This window comes from Petaurus breviceps, unplaced genomic scaffold (genome assembly GCF_028583685.1).
Source record: "Petaurus breviceps papuanus isolate PSGF00001 unplaced genomic scaffold, PetGlider_PUasm1.0 220, whole genome shotgun sequence".
Classification (NCBI taxonomy): Eukaryota; Metazoa; Chordata; class Mammalia; order Diprotodontia; family Petauridae; genus Petaurus; species Petaurus breviceps.
Window position 1 is genome coordinate 18,687,806 of NW_027185876.1, and position 24,298 is coordinate 18,712,103.

Consider the following 24,298-nt stretch of genomic DNA (forward strand, 5'->3'; position numbering starts at 1 on the left):
GGAATTAGACTACAATATTTCTTGATGTTTTCAACTTGAGATCTCTTTCAGGAGGTGATCAGTGGATTCTTTCAATGAGTATTTTATCTTTTGATTCTAGGACCTCAGGGCAGTTTTCCTTGATGATTTTCTGAAAGATGCTTTCCTGGCTCTTTTTTCATCATGGTTTTCAAGTAGACTAATAATTTTTAAACTGTCTCTCCTGGATCCATTTTCCAGGTCAGTTGTTTTATCAGTGGGGTATTTTATGTTTTCTTCTATTTTTTTTCATTCTTTGTTTCTGTTTGACTGATTCTTGATTTCTCATAGTGATTAGTTTCCATTTGCCCAATTCTAATTTTTAAAAAATTGTTTTCTTCTATTGGATTTTGCACCTCCTTTTTGATTTGGTCCATTTTACTTTTTAAGGAGTTCTCGTCAGTGAGTTTTTGTGCCTTCTTTTCCATTTGGCCAATTTACTTTTTAATGACTTGTTTTCTATGGTCAATTTTTGTCTTTCCTTTTCCAAGCTATTGACTCCTTCTTGCATACCTCTCATTTCTTTTCCTAATTTTTCTTCTACCTCTCTTATCTGACTTTTAAAATACTTCTTGAGGGGCGGCTAGGTGGCACAGTGAATAGAACACTGGCCCTGGAGTCAGGAGGACCTGAGTTCAAATCCGGCCTCAGACACTTAATGCTTACTACTAGCCATGTGACCTTGGGCAAGTCACTTAACCCCAATTGCCCTGCCCTCCACCCTCCAAAAAGGAAAAAATAATACTTTTTGATCTCTTCTAAGAAGGCTTTTTGGTCTTGAAACCACTTAATATTCCCCTTTGAGGTTTTGAATATAGATATATTGACAATGTTGTTCTCTTTTGAATTTGTGTTTTGATCTTCCCTATCCCCATAATAAGAATCTATGGTCTTTGTCTGTTTCTGCTTTTTGCCTATGGTGTTTACCTAATTCCTGGCTATTTAGAGTTGAGCTCTCCTGCTGGAGCCTGGGACCTGGTCACTGGCCTTGTGTGCTGGGGCCTCAGATGCTAGCAGCTGGAGGCTGTAGAGGTCTGGCAGCTTACCTGGTGCTAAGCTGGGGTCAGCAACACTGGAGCTCTCGGGGTGGGAGTAGGGCGTCTGGACCCTGGTGGATACCTGTTCACCTGGGTCTTGCACTCTAATGTTTGGCTGCTGCAGGATGTCTGTCAGCCTGGGATTGTGCCTTTGGGAGTTGTGCCTCTTGCAATTGTGCTTTCTGGAGTTGTGCTGAAGTGCCAGGAGATTTGGCTGCTGGAGAATGCTGGCACATGTGGTGGTTTTCTGACCTGGTATCTAATGGTTCCCCTGCCTGTGCTGAGGCACTTAAGGAGGAGGAGGGGGGGGGTTCCTGGTGTTGGTGCTCACCTGCTCTACTACCCTTGGGCTCTAAACTTCCCCCGGTTTGCTTAAGTGGGGCTTGCTGTCCACTTACTGGGATGCCTCCCATCCTGTACCACTTCCCCAGAGCAAGAGGGGTCTTTCCTGTTAATCTTGCAGGCTTCCTTGGCCATAAGACTGCTGTATCCCATCTTTCTTCTGGCTCAGCTATTCCAGGGTTTTTCCTGGGGCAATATTTTCTGGGCTTTTAGAGGTCAATAAGGGAGAGTGAGAGTGACTTACTTTTTACTCTGCTGTCTTGGGTCCTATAGGCAGAAGCCAAGATTACTACCCTATGACTTCTTATCTTAAAGATTTATCCATTTAGTAAGTTTGATTAATTGGCTGATGCCTTTGTGTAGACTTTCTCCCTGGCTTGGAATGCACCCCCTTTTCTCCTTGCTTCCTAGAATCCCTAGCTTCCTTCAAAGGCCAGTTTTAATGCCACATGAGGCCTTTGCTGATCCCCTCAGACAGTAGTACCTCCTTCTACCCCTAAAAAATTACCTTGTGTGTATTTTGTATTCGTCTATATGTGCACATGTTATTACCCACTATAGAATGTAAACATTGGGAAACTTAATCACGAGTTGTCTGTTGTTGTTAAGGTAGAAACAAGTAAGAAATAGGTAAGAAATGAGCACAAGCTGTCTGTAGTCTTCTCCTTCCTTCCTTCTTTCTTTCCTTTCTTCCTTCCTTCTTGCTTAAAATTCCTGTTTCTATATTTTGATTGACTCCCAGATGTATGTTGTAAACTTCTGTGTCTCTTTTTCAAAATAGTTAGCTACGAATTGCATAAGGTTTTTTGTTTTTTAAAGCAATCAGGGTTAAGTAACTTGCTCAAGGTTACACAGCCAGGTGTTTCTGGGTGGGTGCTAAGTGTCTGAGCCCGGGATTCGATCTCCAGGTCTTCTCAACACTGGAGCCGGTGCTCTTACTCACTGTGCTACCTGGCCACCCCTGCATAAGCTTTTAACAAGCATTTCAGTTCTCTTCTAGGCCTGATTGCTGTTCACAAATCACAAAGTCTTATTGCTGTTCAATTTAGGGTCACTGGAACAATAATGTCAAACTCAAATAGAAATGGGGGCCACTGAGCTGTACAGAAGGATTCCTGTAGGCCACATTTTGACTTAGAAAAACCACATATTAACAGTATCTATGTTCTATTGTATTTTTATTTATTTTGTTAAATATTTCCCAATGACATTTTTATCTGATTCAGGCTGCACTTGGGAGAGCTGAGAACCATGAAGCCCAAGTGCATTTGATATCTTTGTCTAAGGGAAAAGGTTTGTAGCCAAGATTATAGATATTTCACTTCTTACCTTAAAAATTTCTCTATTGGCAGCGGCTAGGTGGCACAGTGAACAGAGCACCGACCCTGGAGTCAGGAGGACCTGAGTTCAAATCCAGCCTCAGACACTTCCTGTGTACTAGTGGTGTGACCTTGGACAAGTCACTTAACCCCAATTGCCCTCCAAAAAAAAATTTCTCTACTCACCTTCAATCATAGTAGTCTAGCTGGGTTATTAAGGTTCTAATCACTACCATGATTTTTAAAAGTTATTCTGAATTTAACAAACTCTGAGCATTTCTTGTTTTGTACAGTACAAAAGTTATTTGCATATTGTCTTTTCTGTTAGACTGTGAACTTCTTAAGAGCAGGCTAAGCTCTTTGTTGTTGCTGTTGTTTTCTTTGCTTATCCCTTCTCTGAATTCACTTCTCTTAGTACCAAGCCTACTAAACCAGAAAGTCATCTACCTGAGAGCCAATGTGGCTTCAGAAAAGGTGGAGAAACAGATATGATATTTGCTGCCTGACAACTCCAGGAGAAATGCCGAGAGCAGAACAGAGGTCTGCAGAAAACATTTGTAGATCCAACCAAGACCTTTGATACTGTTATTTGTTAGGGCTTATGGAAAATTATGTCAAAATTTGGTTGCCTGGAGAAGTTCATCAGTATTGTTCATCAGTTCTATGACAGCATGCTTGCCTGGGTTCTAGCTAATAGACAATGCTCTCATGCTTTCCCAGTCACCAGTAGAGGGAAACAAGACTGTGTGCTTGCTCCCATGCTATTTTTAGCTTGATGTTTTCAGCCATGTTGTCAAATGCTTTCAGTGAGGATGAACATGGTATCAAGGTCAGTTACCACACTAATTCTTCAACTTGAAAAGGCTACAAGCATAGACCAATGTGGAAGGAATGTTGGTACATGATTCTCTGTTTGTAGATGATCGTGCACTCAGTGTAGCCTCTGAAGCTGAGATATAACAGAGTATGGATCAATTCTCTGCTGCTTGTGCTAATTTTGGTCTACCAATTAACACCAAGAAAACACAGGTGCTCCATCAGCCACCACCACACCATCCATATGTGGAATCATTGGTTGCAGCAAATGGAGAAGTTTTGAAAGCTGTGGATAAGTTCACTCACCTTGGTAGTGTACTTTCCAGGGATGAACACATTGATAATGAAGTCGACACACTCATTGCCAGAGCTAGCTCAGTGTTTGGGAGGCTCCAAAGGAAGGTATGGGAGAGAAGAAGTATTAGATTGATTACCATGCTGAAGGTCTAGAGAGCCATTGTGCTGACCTCATTATTGTATGGCTTTGAAACCTGCACTATGCCAGGAAACTGAACGCTTACATTTCTGAAGATTACCTGGCAGGATAAGGTTTCAGGAACTGAGATCCTTTCTTGAACTAAACTGCCAAGCATTCAAATTCTGCTTCAGAGAGTGCAACTCTGATGAACTGACCATGTTGTTCAAATGCAAAACTTAAGCTTGTCAAAAAGACTCTTTTTAAATTTATGGGTTTGTGGTTTTTTTTGGAGGGGGGAAGGCAAGGCAATTGGGGTTAAGTGACTTGCCCAAGGTCACACAGCTAGTAAGTGTGTCAAGTGTCTGAGGCCAGATTTGAACTCTGGTTCTCCTGACTCCAGGGCTGATGCTTTATTCACTGTGCCACCTCGTTGCCCTCAAAAGACTGTTTTATGGAGAACTTACACAAGGCAAGGATTCACATGGTAGTCAGAAGAAGTGATACAAGGACACACCCAAGGTCTCTCTTAAGAACTTTGGAATTGATTGTGTGACAAGGGAGACATTGGCACAGGACCACTTAGCATGACATGCCCACATCAGAGAAGGTGCTATGCAAAGCAGAACTGAAGCCAGTTCAAAGGAAATGCAGGATGTGCAAATTTAGAGAATCCAACCCAAATGATCACTAATTGTGTGCGACCTGTTGCAGAACATTCTGAGTTAATATTTGGTCTGATCAGCCACTGTCAGACATGTTGAAACTTGACTAGTATAGTGATGTCATTTTGGTCCTTTTTGAGAGCAAAGGACAACAACCAACCAACCAAGCCTACTTAGCACATAGTAAGTGCTTAATAAATCTTGTTGATTAGAATAGAAAAAAGAAGATTATATATATAACTGTGAATCACTGTTATATGTTATATATACAGCTTGCTTTTCTTTTAAAATATATAATAAACTCAACATGTAATTTTTGAAGCTGTTCAGCTCTTCTGTGATTCTTTCTAGCCTTTCTTCACATCTTTTCTGTTCCAGTTAAGATGTTAATGGATGTCAGTCAGTCAGCTAACATTTATTTAGCCCTGCTCTGTGCTGTGCTTTCTGCTAGGTGCTGGGTAGACAAAGCAAGGCAAAAGACAGTTCCAGCTCTTAGGAGATCAGTCTGATGACTGATAATATGCAAATAACAATGTTTAAACTAGGCTGATAGTAATAATTTATTAAACACCTACTATTTGCCAGACATTGTGCTAAGGACTAGGGATACCAATGTGGAAAAGAAGCCCTGCCCTCAGGGAGTTTACAATCTAATCAGAGAACACAACACTCAAAAGAAAACTGAGAGGGGAGGAGGAGGAGGAGGAGGTAGTAGATTAGGGGAAGGGATGGGCATGGTGGAGAAGCCACAGAAGGTTAAAATGAGTGTAGCCAGGTGCATATCTGAGAAGGTTATGAAGGATTTTAAAAATCAGAGGATTTTATATTTGATCCTGGAAATAATAGAGAGCCACTGCAGTTATGGGGGATGGGATGGGAGAAATACAGTTAGACCTGTGCTTTAAGATCAGTTTGACAGTTTAAGGGACGATAGACCGAAGTGAGGCTAGACTTGAAGCAGGGAGACCAACCAGCAGGATATTACAAATAGTGTAGGCATGAGGTGATGACAGCTTGATCAGGGTGGTTGCAGTGTCAGAGGAGAAAAAGGGATGTATGAGAGAGAGATTGTAAAGGTAAAATTGACAGGATTTCAGGATTTGGCAACAGATTGATGAGTCAAGGATGACACCTAGGTTTCCAGTCTGGGTGACTGGGAGGTGGGTGGTACCCTGTGATAGCAATAGGGAAGTTAAGAAGAGGGAAAGGTTTTGGGGTAAAGATAATCCCTTCAGTTTGGGCTATGTTGGGTTTGAGATGTCTACAGGATGTCTTACAGGTTAGGAGAGATGTTAGGGCTGGACCAGAAGACCTGAATATAATCTGTGTAGAAATAATAATTGAAAGCATGGAAGCTGATGAGATTTACAGGGTGAAATAGTGTCGAAGAAGAAGAGAAGAGGGCCCAGCTCACTGTCATGAAAACGTAGAGAGAGTATCAAAGAAAAGAGGGCCACTGACAGGGGCAGAAGCTTCAGAGTTCAAGAACTAGGATTGAGAAAAGGCCATAAGAGTCTTGGCAGGCCAGCATTGCTATAACCAGAGGAATTTCAATAATGGGAATCCCAGGTAACTAGGTAGATTGGTGGCAAAGTTGTTTTGTTTTGGGTTTTTTTTGGGGTGTGTGTGTGCTAGAGAGTGGAGTTGAGTACTTTAAATGGAACCCTTCCAGAAAGCTTAACCTTCAAAGGGGGATGGGGAAACTGGGAGTTTCTAAGAGTGGGCAAATAAAAAAAGCCAAGAAGTGACATAACTAGAAATAAGCAAATATTTTCAGAAGGCAACTGTGGTTTTGTCCAGGATGCTGCAGGTATTCTTATTAACCCTTTGCTTTGTTTTGTTCTTGTGCATTTGATGTTAATTAGGTCCCAGTAGTTAGAATGGGTTCAGATTAAAGGATGGCTCACTTTTGGAAATACCTGCATTGTTTATTTATTGTAATAATAATAATAATATATGTATGTATGTATGTGTGTGTTACACATTGTAACAGTACTATGTTTACATAATGTCTTTCTGCCTTTTTTTTCTCTTTACATCCAGGTCAGGAAAATAAACATTTATTTCTTTTTCTTGTTCACTCAAGGCGTGGTTAGATGAGGTTAAATTAAATCAGGCTTTCTGATGAGGTGTCAAGCAAACACCTTTCCCAGAGACTTCAGTCAGGTAGAGACCTGGGATGCAGGGGAGGGGTTCGAGACCAGCCCCCAGGGCTGGGAAGCTTTCCTCTGCGGAATAAAGTGATAAGATTTTCTTTTGGATTGGAGCGGCTGTATCGCGATGACCTCTGGCTGAGATGTGAACTAAGTTGGGGCGGGTGGTGGGCGAGGAAGGCTTTTGACTCATCCGATAAAGCCAGCCTAGTTGGAAGGTTCAAAAAGACCTAGGAGAGAGGAGGAGGAGGAGGAAAGGGAGGAGGAGGAGCCGGAGCAGCAGCAGCAATACCAGCAGCTTCTGAAGCTGCAGCAGCAGCAGCCACAGCAGCGGCAGAACAATAACACCAATTAACACTAAGTGGTGGCTGAGAGAATAAGAGGAATCCAGACGTGGAGAGAGGCAGTGGGATAACCAGGCAAGCAACCAGACAGCAGTCAGGCGGGTAGGAAGGAAGGGACTGGCTGGAGCCATGGCCGGGGACAGTGATCAGACCCTCCAGAACCACCAGCAAACCAACGGAGGGGAGCCTTTTCTGATCGGCGTCAGCGGAGGCACAGCCAGCGGCAAAGTAAGGGGCTTCTCGTGTTTACCCCCCCTCCCGCCATATTTCCAGCCCCTTCTTAAGACCCCTTTGGTCTGGCTTCCCCTCCCCCCGGCGGCGCGTGTGGCTGGGGGAGGGGAACTGTGCTGTGTCAGTTGCAGCAGGGACCGCGTGGCTCTTCAGAACGCGGTGTATCTGTTTCCCGGCCACGTTCCAAAAGAGATACTTTGGCTTCCATTTGCATCGGAAGCTCTCTTTTGCGCCCCGGTATCGGGGTGACTTGTGAAGGCTGGGAAAAAGACCCCGGTGCAAGGCTGTGGGCGGTACTGGGGCCACAGAGCACATGCCCTTTTTCCTAACGGCGGTAACTCTTGGCCAGGGTCATTCTTTTTGGGGATGTTGTTGAAATGGACCCATTTTTAGGTTTATATGGTTTTGGAAAGCCGTCGTCGGTGAGGGAGCTCAAGGGGAGATCTGTTTTGGTCCCCCCACACATTCCTTTTCTCGGGCCTTGCGTTAATCCGCGCGCCGGGGCTGTGCAGCCCTGGTGCTGCCATGGGCGGAGTGAGGCAGGAAGCTAGCCTGGGAAAGCTGCTGTGGTGGCGGGAATGGGGGGCAGGGGAGTAGGAAGGCTTGGCTTTTTATCTGGGTGTGATTGCAGATTTTGAGATAAAATACCAACGGAGCCAGATGTGTGCACTCCTGTGTGCAATGGCAGATGAAAAAATGTATTTAGTGGTAACTGTTTCCCCCCCCCCCCCCCTTAATATTACTAATTTGAGGAAGAAATGTGGTGGGCTCTGTGGGTAAAGTTGGACACGCCACTGCTTGGTCTATTTGGGCCGGGAGATGTTCTCGTTTATCACACTGTGGTTGTATTAGGAGGTCATCACTTACATACTTCCTTAAATCCCCGCGAAAAGCCAGCAGCTGGCTTTGTTTTATCCAAAAGGTCTGAGACTTATGGGAAACAGCAATTCCCCAGCCCTGACCACCAGGTTACTTGTCCTGCAGGTGGAGACCAGTGGTTCGTTTACAGTTCCAATCACAGTTTGTACGCCTGTCTTTTAAGATGTGGCTACTAGTTTCCTCCACAATTAACTACCTCCCAACTTCATTTGCAACAATGGAACCCCAGCCTCTTCCCTTTGAGTGCGGTATTCTAGTCTGGGTGGGGGCTGGACGGCGGACTCTGGTTGGCGCCATGTGCTGTGAGCAATGAGAGTGTCACTCTTTGGTATGCTTCACCAGTAACCCCTCCTCCTTCCATTTTGGTCTTTCATTTTTCCTTCCAAACGTGGAGGTAGATTTCTTTGGATTTTGAGCCCCTAGGAATGGGAGCAGTTGCTGTAGAAGAGTTGGGGCGTTCTTCTAGTCTCTGCTCTTCCCCAAGGCAACATTTATTGCAGCCACTCCTTAAGCCAGCCCCGAGGCCCAGGCTCACTAGGTTGAAAGGAACACTTGTACTCTCTTTTCACAGGGTATTTTATAATTATACACAGCCAGACCTAGAAAGGGTCCTTAGAGATCCTCCAGAACAACCCCCACATTTTACAGATGAGGAAATTAAGATTCAGATGGAGGGAATGACCCTTTTCTTTGTTCTGAACCTTCCCCACAAATTTAGTTTTGCTTTTGTGACAGATGATTAGGCCTGGTATAGTGGAAGTGCTGTGTAAAAAGCACTAGACTTGATGTCAAGCAGCTGGTTTGGAGAATCCTGGTTCCAATAGTTATTTCACCTCTCAGCCTCGGTTTTCTTATCTGTAAAATGGGCATAATGATATGTGCCTTACCTCTCTCAGAGGGCTGTTGTCAGGGAAAACATTTTTAAATTAACTTTTATTATTATAATATTATAGAAATGAGAATATTGTTATCATTAGAATATAGTTTTCAATTTGTATTTTAATATTTAGATCTGTAATGGGAGAAGCATCCTAAATAATCCACCAAAAGATTTCATGGAAAACTAGAGGCGGGAACTGTCTTTGTTAAAAGTGCATAGCACATTCTGGGTGCTTTTTAGTGATTAAAGCTAATTCAGGAGCAGAAGATTAGGATTTTTCTAATATATTCTTATAGATTTATCTAATATTTCTTCATTACATTGTATTTTTAATTCCTAGTTTACATTTATTTTTTACCTTTCTGCCAGGGAATTAAAAGATGTTTATAGACTATGAATATTTTGATCTAGTTGGAAGGACATGAGATGGATTTGATGGATCTTATTTGAACTAGGAAGAGTAAGGAAAAAAGTCTGGAAGATAGGCTTCTGGAAGAAAGAAGGCCAAATTGGCTCCTTGGTATAGTTGTATAATTTGGAAGAATAAAGAAGAAGGAAAGCCTCACTCTTAGGGTCTGGTGAAAGGCCTGGCTGCTGGGGGTTATTTGAGAAGGCCTTTGTTAGGCTCCTCTTGTGTATGGAACACTGTGCTAGGCTCAGGGGGAGAGGGAAAGTTTGTGGGCCTGGTATTGCCTTCTTGTAGCATACAATCAAGTGGTCAGTGCAATAAGATACAAACTTGGGCAAGTATAATAATGTTCCATGCTTGTTTTGAGCTCTGGAAAAGTGAGAGGTTACCACAAGAAGGTAGAGAGAGTTGAATAAAAGCAACTGCTGTCTGAGGTCTGAGATGGGATGAGGGACTGGGGAGGAGGTATATGCATGAGGAGGGAGTGAAGGAGGTAGTGGGAGCATTCTAGGGGGGGGGGGGAGGACAAACCTCATTGTGGCTTCCCTGGAGGAGGTTTGAGGGAGGGAGCCTCTTTCTGGCACAGACCTGGGCTGTGAGGAAGTGCCTGCTGTAAAAAAGACCTGGTGAACTATGGAGTTTGGAGTTCCAAGGAAAGTTGCATATGACTAGAAAAAGTCTGATTTGCAACACTGTGGCACTATTTTGTTGGTTCTTATCTTTATCTAGGCCCTGCTGTGAATGGACTTGGTCTTTTTTTGCTTCTGTTGTGGCTGTGGTATCTCAATGTTGTGAATGTCTTTGGTGCAAGTATTTTATCTCAGACTACACTGTTTTGAACTGTGAAAGCAAAAGCAGTGATTTGTGGCTCTCATGTCCTTTAACCTCCTCCAGATTCCCCCCTTATTTTATAAATTAATGAGTCAGAATCCCAAAGTGTCTGTCACCAGATAACAGAGCTCTGTTCAAAAATCCATGAAAAAGTCGTGTTACTGAAGGGGACAAGAATTTAGTTCAGCAAGGTTTTATTTTTATTTTTATTTTTTTGCTTTTTGGAGGGGCAATTGGGGTTGAGTGACTTGCTCAAAGTCACATGGCTAGTAATTGTGTCAAGTGTCTGAATTTAGATTTGAACTCAGGTCCTCCTGACTCCAGGGCCTGTGCTCTATTCACTGCGGGAATGGGGAAATTGAGCTATAGGGAAATGAACCAAATGACCCCCATGGTCAAGTTAGTTTTCAGTAGCAGAGACAGAATTAAAAATCAAGTTTCTTGGGTTCTATCGCTGCTTCTGTTCTTGTGAAACCCCAACTCACAATTACTAGATTCCATCAGCCTCCTTTGCTTCTACTTGTGTGATGTTGAAGAGAACTAGAGGAAATCATAAAATCATGCTGAGTCCACTACAGATTTGTAGTATCTAATTTCAGCTAGACTTTTACTATGGCTAAGTAGTTCTGCTTTTCCATTATTGATTCTCACCATAATAATAATAATGATCACCATAATAACTTCTAAACTTCTTCTCAATCCACCTCACACTTCACTTAGAAAAAAGAGCCCATTCACTGGGAGTTCTCTCCTCATCTTACATCCCCCATTGATGTCTTTTTCATCCTAGCCTTGGAAGAATTGACCTTTCTCCTTCACAGGCCAACCTGTTTACATGTGGCCTTGACCCACCCCCTCCCTCCAATATTCTCCTGGGCAGATTGACCCCAATGTTCAATATTCACTCTGTTTTCCTTCCTTGCTATCTACAAACATGTCCAAGTCACCCCATCATTCAAAACCTCTCCAGATCATGCCATCCCTGCATCCTCCATCTTTCTTCCCCTTCTCAGCTAACCTTGAAAAAGTTGTCTACATGTGGTTTATCCACTTCCTGCCTCTCTTTTCTAAATTCTTTGAAGTCTACCTGTCATTCAAATGAAACATCACTCCAGAGTCAACAATGATCTCTTAATTGCCAAATCTTAGGTTCTTCTCCTGCTTGATTTCTCAAGATTTGTCACTGCTGATCTGATACTCTTTCTCCCATGAGATTTTGTGACACTGCTCTTTTGATTCTCCAGTTTAACTGATTTTTCTTAAATTTCCATTTCTGGATCTTTATGTCATGTTCTCTAACTGTGGGAATTCCTCAAGGTGCTGTCTTAGGCGTCTTTTCTCTCTATATTATCTCACTTGGTAAGTTAATCAGTTCCGGGTGAATTAAATTATTATCTCTGTAGAGGATTCCCATATCTATATATCCAGCCCTCCTTCTGCAGCTCCAGTCCTAACTGGATTTTAGGGCCTATTGTGTACTAGATAAAGTGCCAAGTGCTAGGCATACAAAAAGGGGCAAAAGACTGACTGCCCTATGGAAGTTCACAATGTAATGGGAGAGACTAAAGGACTATATATAAGATAAATTGGAAATAAAAGTGGGAAGGCATTACTAGAATTAAGAGGGGTTGGGAAAGGATTTTTGTGGAAAATAGATTTTAGTTGGAACTTGCAGGAAGCCAGTAGTCTGAGATGGGGTGGGAGAGCATTCCAGTTTTGGGGAACAGCCAGTGAAAATGCCAGAGCTGGGAGATGAAGTCTTGTTTGAGGAAGAGCAAGGAAACCAGTGTCGCTTGGGTTCCAGAGTATGTGGAAAGTATATAAAGTTTAAGATCAGAAAGGTGTAGGGTGGGTATGAGTGGGAAGATAAGTTATAGAGGGTTTTGAATGCCAAACAATTTTGTACTTGATCTTGGTCGCAGTTGGGAGCCTCTAGAGTTTATTGAATTGGGGGAGTTATATGGTTTGACTTTCACTTTAGGAAACTCCATTTGGCAGCTGAATGGAGGATGGATTAGAGTGGGGGGACATTTGAAGCAGGCAAACTCCAGCAACAGGCTCTGTATTGCATGTTCAAAACAGACTTCATTTTCTTTTTCCCCAAACTACGCCTACTACACTCCTCCTAGACCCTCATGTTCCTCTTCTCATCATCCATATCCAATCAGTTTCCAAATCTTGTCATTTATTCCTGCATAATATCTATTTTATATGGCCTCTACATTCCACTAAGCCACCATTCTCAAATTCTCATTACTTCAGAACAGGGATTATTACTCAGTCTCTTAATTGGGCTCCCTGCCTTGAGTTTCTCTTCTCTAATTCATCCTCCCATACAGCTGCCAAAGTATTCTTTATCAATTGCAGGTCTGATCCTGACACCTAGTTTTCACACCCCTACCCCCAAACTCCTCTGTCTGATAGCTAATAGGACTCACAGTTTGGCCCTATCCTCACTTTCACAGTATCCCCTTAATGTGGTTCAGCCATATTAGTCTATTCTTTATTTCTCCAATCTATCTTCCATTTCCATGGCTTTCAATCGGCTGTTTTCCCTGCTTGGAATGCTTTCTCTCCTTATTTCTGGTTACTACTTTCAGGATTCAGCTCAATAAAGGCCTCTTCTGGAGGTCTTTTCAGTTCTCAGCTGCTGTTATTGCTGCCTTTTCTCCTTGTATTTACTTTGTATGTATCTTGTACATGTATATATGTTTGTTGTCATATATATGTATGTATGTTTGTGTGTATATATATGTATATATATACACACATAAAAAATCTCTATATCCTGTATCTATGCTTGTAAGTTTGTTATAAGCTCTTGAGGATTCTTTTTGCTTTTTTCTCTTTATACCCTTGATAACTCAAGTGTTCAGTACATTAAAAACCTTTAATGTTAGTTGATTGTTTTTTAAATTAAAATAGGTTAAGTGTTTGCAGCAGGTCCCTACTAGTTGGGTGGGGGAGGAACCTGGAAGGCTGCCTGGAGGATGTCTCATTTAACCTCCTTTTAAAAGCCTGTGTAGGTCGTAGTAGTGGAATTTTCGGGTGGAGGTAGGTATTCTGGAAGAATAGTATTTTGAGAGGGTGCTTAAGAAGACATTTATATAGTTAAGAGAAACACAATTTGGGATAACCAAGTTACTGTGCTACTGAATCAACAAGGCATTAGTAAGTGCCCTCCAGGTGCTAGGCAAGTCAACTAGGCCATTCCCTCAAGGCAACTAGAAAACCACTTGAATATATGTAGCTAGATGGTATGGTAGAGGTAGTTAGCTTGGTCTGGAGTCAGAAAGACTTTCCTGAGTTCAGATATGGTCTTAGACATTTACTAGCCATGTGCTCCTGGGCAGGTCACTTAACCCTGTTTTCCTCAGTTTCCTAAATGGGCTAGAGAAGAAAATGGAAAACCACTTCAGAAACTTTGCTAAGAAAACCCCAAATGGGGTCATGAAGAGTTGGACAGGACTGAACAACAAAATGAGTACATATGAATATAACACACAATAAAGAATAGATGCCAGATTTTAGGGGTGGGGGAGCAGGGGTCATGGATGTATACATCTCCTACAGAAGATGGTTCTTGTGTTTGACTCCCCAAGGAAACTAGGGATGTTCGAGCTTGAGGAAAATAAGGTGTTCATTTCAGGAATGGATATATCAAAATGAATATCAAAGGCACAGAGATGGAAGATGGAATATTATGTGTGAGGAACAGCAGGGTGGCCAGTTTAGATCATAGTGTTTGGAGAGAGGAGTTGTGTGCAGAAAGATTAGAAAGGTGGAATGTGTCCAGGTTGTAAAAGAGTTTTCAATATCAGAGGAGTAGATACTAGAGGTACTGGGAGCCTCTGGAATATAAGGAGTTAGGAGGGTGGGAGGGGGAAAATGACAGGGTCACACCTGTCTTTTAGGAAAATGACTTTTGCAGCTGCATGGAATTAAATTGAGGGGAACCTTGAGTATATTTATTACTGCAGTATAATACATGAAAGGGTTTTGAACTAGAGGGATTTCTTAATGAGTGAAGAAGAGAGTTGTCACCATTTCCTTCTGCTTATTTTATAGACAAGGAAACCGAGGCAAACAGTGTTCAGTGACTTGCCCAGGGTCAATGACTTGCCCAGGGTCAAGAAATAGCAGTGAAGCTATTACCAAGTAGGATCAATCAATCAATCAATAAACACTTCTTAAGTGTCTCCTATGTGCCAGGCATTGTGCTAAGTGTTGGCTATGCTAAGTATCATATAGAGAATGATAACATTCTCAATATCTCATTTACAGTTTTAGTTCTAGAAAGGACCTAAGTGTCTTATCCTGCCAGGTAATCTTCAGAATCTTCCTAAAATAGTTTAGTATTTAACATTCATTTGAAGAGTTTGCCTTGGATTTTCATTTGAGCCTTTCAGGGTTCTATAGGTATTAATTAATCTATGTTTTATGGATAATAAAAGTAAGACTTAGGGGCTTGCCCCTGGTTATACAACTAGGAGTGGCTAGGCCATGATGAGAAGCTAGACCTTCCCAGCTCCCAGACCAGCCCTCTTTCTGTTAGACCCTGCTGATCTCCCTAAAAGAACTTCAGAGTCTAAGGGATGTGGAAGGCCAAAGAGTTTGCCCTGCCATTTGTAGCATCAATGCAATATTTACAGCACCCATGATCACGATGAAGACCATGACTATAAGTATGACATGACGTTCTAAGGCAAAATATACCAAACTCTCCAGACAGAGGATAGAACTGAAGCATTTATTTAGACACCAGAAAACTGAATCCCAAAACCAGTAAGCTGATTCAATCATAATACCAAAGATATTCAGAAGCCATAATAACACTGAGAGCCACAGCATCCTTCCGCCTTCCCATAAACCAGTACAAGATCAATATTTACTCACAAACCTGTCTATCTCCTTGCCTGAGTGTCCTCTCTCCCCCACCATCTGACTAGCTCTGACTGCCAGCTTCCTATGGACTCTGCTTCCCTTCAGCAAACTCCTCCCACTACAGGCTCCATGTGACTATATTTAACCTATTAGATAGAGTTTATCTTCACAGCAGGGAAGCTTCCGGTGGGCTCTGTTGCACCCTTCAGCAAATTCCCTTCGTCACAGGCTCCATGTGATTATATTCAGCCTATTAGGAGGCAGAGTTTACTTTCAAAGCAGGGGAAGTCTTCAAACTCCCCCCTAGGTTTATTAAAGGGCAGGGAAGATCTTCAAATTCTCGTTCTCATTCTCATTTAGCCTCTGAAGACCTCTAGTGACAGGGACCTGAACACTTTCTGAGCAGCCCCTCTCACTTTTAAACAGTTTCAGTGGTAAGACATTTTTACTTTTCATTCAGTTTGAGTCCTCACTTCCACCTGATATTTCTTGTTCCATTGACTGATGGACTGACTGACTGACTGGTGTTTAGGGCCAAGTAAAATGGTTCTAATCTTTCTTCCATATGGCAAGCTTTGACTTACTTGGAGACAACTTTTATTTTCTCTGAGTTTTTCTTTTCTTCAGGCTAAACATATTCATTTCCTTCAGTTAACCTTGTGAAGTGTGGCTTGGGTTTCCAATCCTGTTGCCAGTCTAGTTACTTTTCTGGATACACTCTATTTTGTCAATATCCTTAAATTTCAGGTCCCAGAATTGGTATATATTAGCTTTGACAAGAAGCAGATTGAAATTGAAGTGTTTCTATTACTGAAGCTTAACACCACGCTCACTTATTTTGGTGGCCGTGTTACCCTCTAGACTTGCTGGGGCTTGCGTGAAAACCCCACTGTCTTTCTCAAGTGCACTTCTGTTTGTTCCCAAATCTGAGTTTTGTAAATAGCAGAGGAAAAGAGGAATCATGTGCAGTCAGTCCACTGATATGTACATTTTGACACTGTCTCCAGGTGACAGTGAATTAGTAGCCACTTCCTGGAGCTCCTTAAGCCAAGAGCCCCTTGGCTCTCTCACTTCCCTATTCCTGGCACCTTGATTCAACTCTCCAGCCCTGACATGATTGCACACTCTATTCACCTTCCGTATTAGGAACTTGCTATATCATATGACTGACCCTTGAAACTATTCCTTGGCCTTCCTTCAGGGAGCTCTCCAGAGAGTTGGTAGTATAGAGTATAAGATTGGTATAAGGCATGAGTTCTTCACCTGGGTTCCACAGGTCATTTAATGGGACCCCACACCCCTAATCCCCCCTCTGATAGATTCTGTGCACCTGTGAACTTAGATGGGAAAAATATTACACCTTTATTTTCATGAACTTCCAACTGAATTTTAGCACTTCCTTCAATGTGGGTCTAGGCAATAAATAATATAAATAATTCACCTGTTTACCAAAGCGGGTTCATGACACAAAAAGAAACTTGCTGTAAGAAGCAAAATGTTGACTGTTGGTTCTAGGAAATGCAGAATAAGGCCAGTGGGACTTGTTGAAAGAGTGGGCTCTCTGGCATTTAGGCAAATTAAATTAAAAGGTGAAGCTCCCCAATTTGCTGGTGTTTCCAGTGCTATCTGGTAGGGACTGAACATAGAATCATCCCTCTTGAGTGGAAAGGGACATTATTCCAACCCCATCATTTCACAGGTGAAAAAACAAATTAAAAGGCTTGCTCAGCCCCACAACACATGGCGGGGACTTCAAATTCAGTGTTCTTTCCGTGATACCGACACTATGTTACTTCCCTGTTTTGGTTTAATGTGAAATAGAATTGTCTGTATGCCAAATCCTCTTGTTTTATGCTACACAGCTGAAGCCCCTTTATAACCTAATTTTTTTAGATTAGTCTGAATCTTGTATTTGTTTGTGTATGTATTATGTGTGCATGTATATATACAGATACATTCAGTTTTTTAATCTTACATGTACTTAAGAAATTGACTTTTCAGGGACTGACTGAATTTCATTTTAATTTCATACTCTTCTGTCTTAAGTGGAATTAGAAAGGTTGAATAGTCATTGCCAGTAAACCCCCTTGCTCCATCCACTGCCTGTGGTCTGACTGCAGACAAATTAGCTATGGAATCTTGTAGACCTGATACCCTAGATCTGTCTGTTGCTTCAACTTGGCAGGCTACTTACAGATCTGGAATTCTAAGTTTTCATCCTTAGATTCCACATAAAATTTTCTAATGTGGCTATGGCATTGTGCCCAAGGATGTTTTTGCCTGGCTTCTGGGTGCCTTTCTGTTGCTTATCCTCATTAGTTCACCCCAGAGAATGATATTATTTTCATCCTTCCCTTTCAGGGAAGGACGTACTTCAGGGCTGGTACACAGGCCAGTGTTGCTCTTAGAGAAACTCTCCCCTTCAGCCTCATGTACTTTGGAGGCTATAGAAGGAGAGTAGGGGATCCAGAGGAGGGTTCCAAAGATTGACCTCCTCCCTTTGTATTTGGGTAGGTCTGACTTTTCATTGTCTCTACAACTGTGGGATCTTGGGCAAGTTACTGGACCTCCATTCCCTATACTTTGACACAGGGTTAATCTTACATGAGCTCCAGGATCTTTCCAGTACTGAATGCATGCTACATTCTTCTTAACTTACTCATGAGTAATTTGGTAGTACTTTAAAAAGATCAGTTTGGACAGGCCTGGGAGCTGCTTCAGATGTCATCTTCTCTGTGACATCTTCATTTCCCATTGGGCTTCTCCACCAGGCCCCCTGGCCAGGTCCCAGCCCCACACTTTTCATCTTTCTTTGGTGTATTGTCTTTCTGTTATGTGTAAGCTGCTTCTTTTAATTAATTTTAGTTTTCAACATTCATTTTTATGATATTTTTGAATTCTAATTTTTTTTCTTCCTCCGTCCCACCTTCCCAAGATGGCATGCAATTTGATATTGGCTATACATGTACACACACTCACATTAGACTTATTTCCACATTAGTCATGTTGTGAAAGAAGAATCAGAACAAAAGGGAAAAATAATGATTATGAGAAAACAAAGAGACAATACTATGCTTCTATCAGCATTCAGACTGCATAGTTCTTTCTCTGGATGTGGATAGTGTTTGCCATCATGAGTCTTTTGGAGTTGTCTTAGATTCTTGCATTGCTGAGAAGAGCTAAGTCTATCAAATTTAGTCATCAAACTGTGGCTGTTACTGTGTATAGTGTTCTCCTGGTTTTTCTTACTTCACTGAGCATCAGTTCATATAAGTCTTTCCAGGTTTTTTTGAAGTCTGCCTGATCATCATTTCTTAAAATGCAATAATATTCCATTACATTCATATGCCACAACTTGTTCAGTCATTTCCCACTTGATGGGTATCCCCTTAATTTCCAATTCTTTACCACCACAAAAAGAGCTGCTATAATGCTAAAAATATTTTATACATGTGGGTTCCCGTTGGACTTCTCCACCAGGCCCCCTAGCAAGGGCTCTGCACCACACTTTTCAGCTTTCTTCGGTGTATTGGCTTTTTGTTGTGTGTAAGCTGCTTCTTTTGATGAATTAATTTTAGTTTTCAACATTCACTTTTATAATATTTTTGAATTCCAAATTTACTTTTTTAATTCTAAACTTACTTTTGCATACAAAAATCTTTCAGTAATTTCCTATCCTACAGGTAGGTAGGACACTGGGAGGGGGAGCATGGTGTAGTAGCAGAACACAGGACTTGGGATCAGGAAGGACCTAGTTTCACATTCCATCTCTGGCATATTACCTGAATTGACTGGCTAAGTCATTTAAACTCATGCATTATTTTTCCAGAAGTACTTCAAAAGCAAAACTGGATTTTATATTTATCTTGGAGGTAATACAGACTTCATAGTATTTGTGGAGGCAGCCAACCCATTCCACTTTTGGGTAGTTTTTTATGATTGTTAGGAAATTTTTCTTTATAAAGAAGAATAGAGACCTGCCATTTCAGTTCAGTCATTTTTCAGATGTGTCCATCTCTTCTGTGCCCCATTTAGGGTTGTCTTCACAAAGATACTGGAGCCATTTTCTTCTCCAGCTCATTTTACAGAGGCAAACAGTTAAGTGACTTGCCCAGGATTACACATCTAGTAAGTGTCTGAGGTTGGATTTGAACTCAGGTCTTACTGACTCCATGTAATGTAATGTAATGCCAAGGAAAGGCAATCTTTCCAGGTTCAAAATACCAGCATAGGTGCTCTCTATTTTATTCAGTGACAAACCAAGAACAGAGAAGATCAAAACATGACATCATTCCAAATACAGCATTTACTAAGTGTGATTAAATAATCTCCCAGGACTACCCCACCCCAGGACCTTCCAATCATTCAATCAATTACAAAGTCTCTGTTCTAAATACTTCTCCACCCCTAGGCTATACCTTAATTAAGTCCACCACAAAGCCCCTCTTCTCAAATGGAGATTAGTTTCCAAACATAAGGTCAAAAGTTCCCCACCCCTGGATCACAATTGAATCTACCCCAGAGTTACATCAAGTTTAAACACAGCACTTAATACCCAAATGGAGGTCTTTTCTTCATCTTGACGCGAGGCAAGTTCTCAGCAATCTTAGTTCCTGGGGAGACAAGGCTTAGCAAGGCCATAAGACACCAGTCCCTTCATGAATTTATCCTCTGTCTGTAGAACAGTCCTAGAACCCCTGAACACATTAGCAAAGCCCTCTCCCAGGATTTCTGTAAACATACAACAAGAAAATCCTTCTTCAGGGCTTCTGAACCAACAGAAAGGCTCCCAGACCCCTGCAACAACAGCACTGTCCTTCACCAGTGGACAGTATTCACTCTGTCTGCAGGACAGTCTCCAGACCCCTGCAACAACAGTACTGTCCCTCACCAGTGGACAGTATTCACTCTCTGTCTGCAGGACAGTCTCAGGGCTTCTTAGCGAACAGCCAGGTTCCAGGACTTCTTCAACAAAAGGACTGTCTTTCACCAGTGGACAAATCTGGCAAAATAACATCAAAACAGACAGACAAAGTACCAGCAAAACAGCCATGTCTCCTCAGTCCTTGGCAGCTCAGGGGGCAGGTCTCAAAAGTCCAGGGCAATTCAAAGCGGCCACCAGCAATTCTCTTAGTCTCTCTCTCTCTCCACGAGGTGCTGCTTCCAAAAAGATCTTCCGCCTCTCTCTAGTGTCTCTCCAAATCTACCTCACCAGCTCCTCCCAGTTCAGGACTTTCTTTTCACATCAACAAGCCCATCCCACAGGTGGGATTAACAAACTCTGGGTTTTAACACAATCAATTTGAAAACCAAGCCAATACAGGGGAATCTTTAATTGCCATTACTATCACACTCCATGGCTGGCGCTCTGTCCACTGTGCCACCTAGCTGCCCCACCTGTACCATAGCATAATCAATAAACATTTATTAAATACCTGCTCTGTGCCAGGCACTGTTCTAAGTACTGAGATTACAAATATGAAAAAGACAGCCCCTTCTTTCAAGGAACTTATGCACAAAGGGGAAAGACAACACAAAAGAAAAGTGAAAAATGGGAGATGGAGAGGCCAAAGAAATACACAATGAATGAAGCTGGATGATTGGAAATGTGAGATGTAGGAATATAGGATACAGATTCTCCACTCCCCATCCCCACCCCCACTTCTGCAACATTACTAAGCTCCTTCTTGGTCATTCATAGACTGGAATGCTTCCAGCCTCATGGTCAGGACTGCCTGGTCTACCTTGATTGTTGCTCTTCCATTTTGATTTCCAAGCTTCCCATTTGCTACTTACTGATCTGAGCTGCTCCTATTACTAGATGATGTCTCAGCTGAGCTGGTGTCACCTGTAGAAATCTGCTCTGAATCTAATCTGCCTGGGTGCTAATCAACCCATGTTTAGCAAGTTTGCTAGTCTGATTTATTTATAGTCTTTACTTTCTCCTCCCCATTTCTTCCCTGGGCACACAAGCTGCTGGCAAAGACTTCTTATCCCCTCCTTGATGAGAATTCCCTAAACCTCATTTCTTACTTGGGTTAGGGCAAATGAATTCTGTTTTCCACCCCCTGGTAACAAAATGAATTGTTTTCAGCTCTTGTTTCTAACAGCTAGCTGTAGGGTCATGCATATTCTTCTTGATAAGCATCTACCGTGTTTCCCCCGATAATAAGACCTATCCTGAAAATAAGCCCTCCCCTTAGTGTGTAAGATTCCTCTAAAATAAGCCCTCCCCCGAAAATAAGCCCTATTGAGGTTGCTACTGTAGTGAAGGTGATCCCCTGCGCTACGTGCTACACACTACATTACGGTACCCTCTGTATGCACCGTCCCCACCCCGGTGAAACGCACACCGCGCTCCAAGCTGCATCCAATCAGAGCTGCAGCAGTGAGCGCGTCATCCTATTCTTCCCCAGTGATTTGCTTATTGAATAAAGGTACATTTTTTTGTTCACATTTACCTGTTTATTAAAATTGCTGTCAATGTTCATTAAAATAAGCCCTCCCCTGAACATAAGCCCTCTGGTGTTTTTCTGTCCAAAAAAAAATAATAAGACAGTGTCTTATTATCGGGGAAACACGGTAGGAGACAAGTTGGCTATAATTAGGTGGGTTGGGTAGAGCTGGCAACTACTGGCATTGCATTCTTTTTTTTTTCTTTGCTTTTTGGGGGGCAGTTGGGGTTAAGTGACTTGCCCAAAGTTACACGGCTAGTGAGTGTTAAGTGTCTGAGGCTGGACACAGGTCCACCTGACTCCAGGGCCGGTGCCCTATTCACTGTACCACCTAGCTGCCCATGGCATTGCATTCTTGCTGATTATAGCAAGGGTCCCAAGCCTGTCTTTTACTTATACAAAACCTACATTTACCTCTTATAACTTCCACTTGTTGCTCAGTTCTGAGGCCAAACCTTTCACATTCTGGCCCCTCAAATACTTGACAAATAGAAATTCCACTATATTCCACTATAGTGCAATGAAGAAAACATTGGATTTAGAGTTAGAAGAACTGGGTTCACATTCCAGTTCTGTCTCTTACTCTTGTGCCTACCATTAACCTCTTTTTGGGGAGGGTGATAGGATCTTTCAAACATTGAAAGTTTTGTAAAGGATGTTGATAAGCTCTTAAAAAAAGCAAACAAGATAGTTAGGGACCTGGGACACTAATAGGTGAAGGACCTATACATTTAGCCTGGAGAAGAGAGGACTTGGGAAAACATAGTTATATCCCCAAATATTTTCAAATGCTGTGAAACACTTAAGAGATTTGATTTATTTTGTACTTTTAGAACCCAAGATCAGTGGTTGGAAATCATAAGGAGGCAGATTTCAGTTCAGTCAGTATAAGGATGTGCTTTTCTATTAATTACAATTATCCAAAAATGAAATGGGCTCTCTTAGTATAATGAATTCCTTATTACTAAAAGTCTTTACACATAGGCTGAAAGACCACTTGTCTTCAAATTGTAGAGTTGAAGGATTTGTCAGCTTGAAGATCCTTCTTTTCTATTTCTTTGATTCTTCAATTTTATGGTAGTTGTAGATTTGCCTCTCCATGATGTGACATGATGTGACCTCTCAAGGAGGATTGGTAACCATTTCTTTAATCAGAGAGAATGGCTTTGTATAGATCTTCATAATGAATACAGATAAACTCAGAGGATTGCTTGACTTGCTAGTTGTAAGCTCTTGAACCTAAATCACAGAAGTATTGATTTCCTTTTCCTCTTTTTGCTCCCCCTGAAGAGGTTACCCATAAAGAGGGTTAGGGTTGCTCTGGAGACCCCAAAATACCAACATGCTGGGTCCTGCTGAATGAATTCTACTCAAGTCTTCTCAGCCAAAGAAAAGTAAAGTTTATTAAAAGTTCTCTTGTGTTACACACAGAGTGAGTCTGTGCTAGGTTATTCTATGGCATTCTCACACACAGAGGAAAGATGGGGTGTTATATACAGAAAGTTGTGGGAGGAATCTAGGGGTGGTCTAGGGGAGGAGTTTGGGGAGGGTCTTCAGGAATTAATGAGATCAATGAGTGATTAAGGGTGGGAAGTTGCTGGAGGCTACCTGGAGCTGACAGACAGTGGTGGGCTAGGTCAATTCAAGGGTGGGAAGTCTGGTAAAGAGGTTTGGGCCCAGCCACAATGTAAGGCTTATAGCCTCATGCAAATGCCTCATCAAATGGGACGGAATTAAATCAGAGTTAAATCAGAATTAAATCAGAGTTCAAGGGGGGTTCCCAGAGCCTATACCTCATCACCCCCATCCACATCTTACCCAGGTTTTAGAGAGGTTAAAGACCTGGTCTCTGGTTTTGCATCTGTGGTAGAGCAGAAACTATAATTTAGGTCTCTTGACTCAGCCCATTGATTCTTCCATTGTTCTGTATGGTCTCTCTTGTTCATTTACTTGTCACAGATTTGTGCTTTCATAAAGGGCATCCTTGAAAATAGAAAGTTCTATCTAATATCCTTGAGCACCTATAACAGTAGTCCATCTGAAAAAGGCACAGATTGAGTATTTAATGAGAGCCTAGGCTTCAGAGATGGAAAAAAAAAAGCCCTTAGAAATGTAGTCCAACTTCTTCATTTTACAGTTGAGGAAAGTACTTGCTCAAGGTCATATTAGGAAGTAAATATTTGGGCTGAAAATAACTCCATTGTTGATCTGTGGAAATCTAGGGGGAAATTCCTTTGCATGTGAGAGAAGGGAAAATGATTCAGGGAGAGGGAGTAGAAAACTTTAGCAGCTTTTTAACCAGCTTTCCTTATAGGAAATTTCAAAGAACCAATTGAAGCTGCATACCCAGTTCAGGTGTGTCTTCCCCTCAAAGCCATCTGTACAGAATCCTGTCAGCTGAAAATGATCTCTCTCTCCTGGAATCTTATCCTACTTCGGATCTCTCCTTTCTGATTTGTCATCTCAATTTGTACTTTATTCATCTACCACCTGTCTTCAGCTACTAGAGCAAGCTCCTTGAGGGCAAAGGTGTTTAATTTCACCTTTATAATCCAAAGCATCTAGTAGGTGTTTAATAAATGCTTAAATGGAACCATGATAGATGTTGAGATGGTAAGGT

At 41.9% G+C, this 24,298-nt stretch overlaps 1 protein-coding gene across 2 annotated transcripts in view; it reads left to right on the top strand.

Moving 5' to 3' along the window:
- Positions 1–6,930: 6,930 nt before the first annotated feature.
- UCK2 (uridine-cytidine kinase 2) overlaps positions 6,931–24,298 on the top strand; it is a 110,465-nt gene continuing 93,097 nt past the window's right edge. For both annotated transcript variants that reach the window (XM_069094690.1, XM_069094691.1), the window contains exon 1: positions 6,931–7,337. In XM_069094690.1, coding sequence (XP_068950791.1) covers positions 7,239–7,337 — 99 coding nt within the window. In that variant the 5' untranslated portion in view covers positions 6,931–7,238. The remainder of the gene's footprint in view (positions 7,338–24,298) is intronic.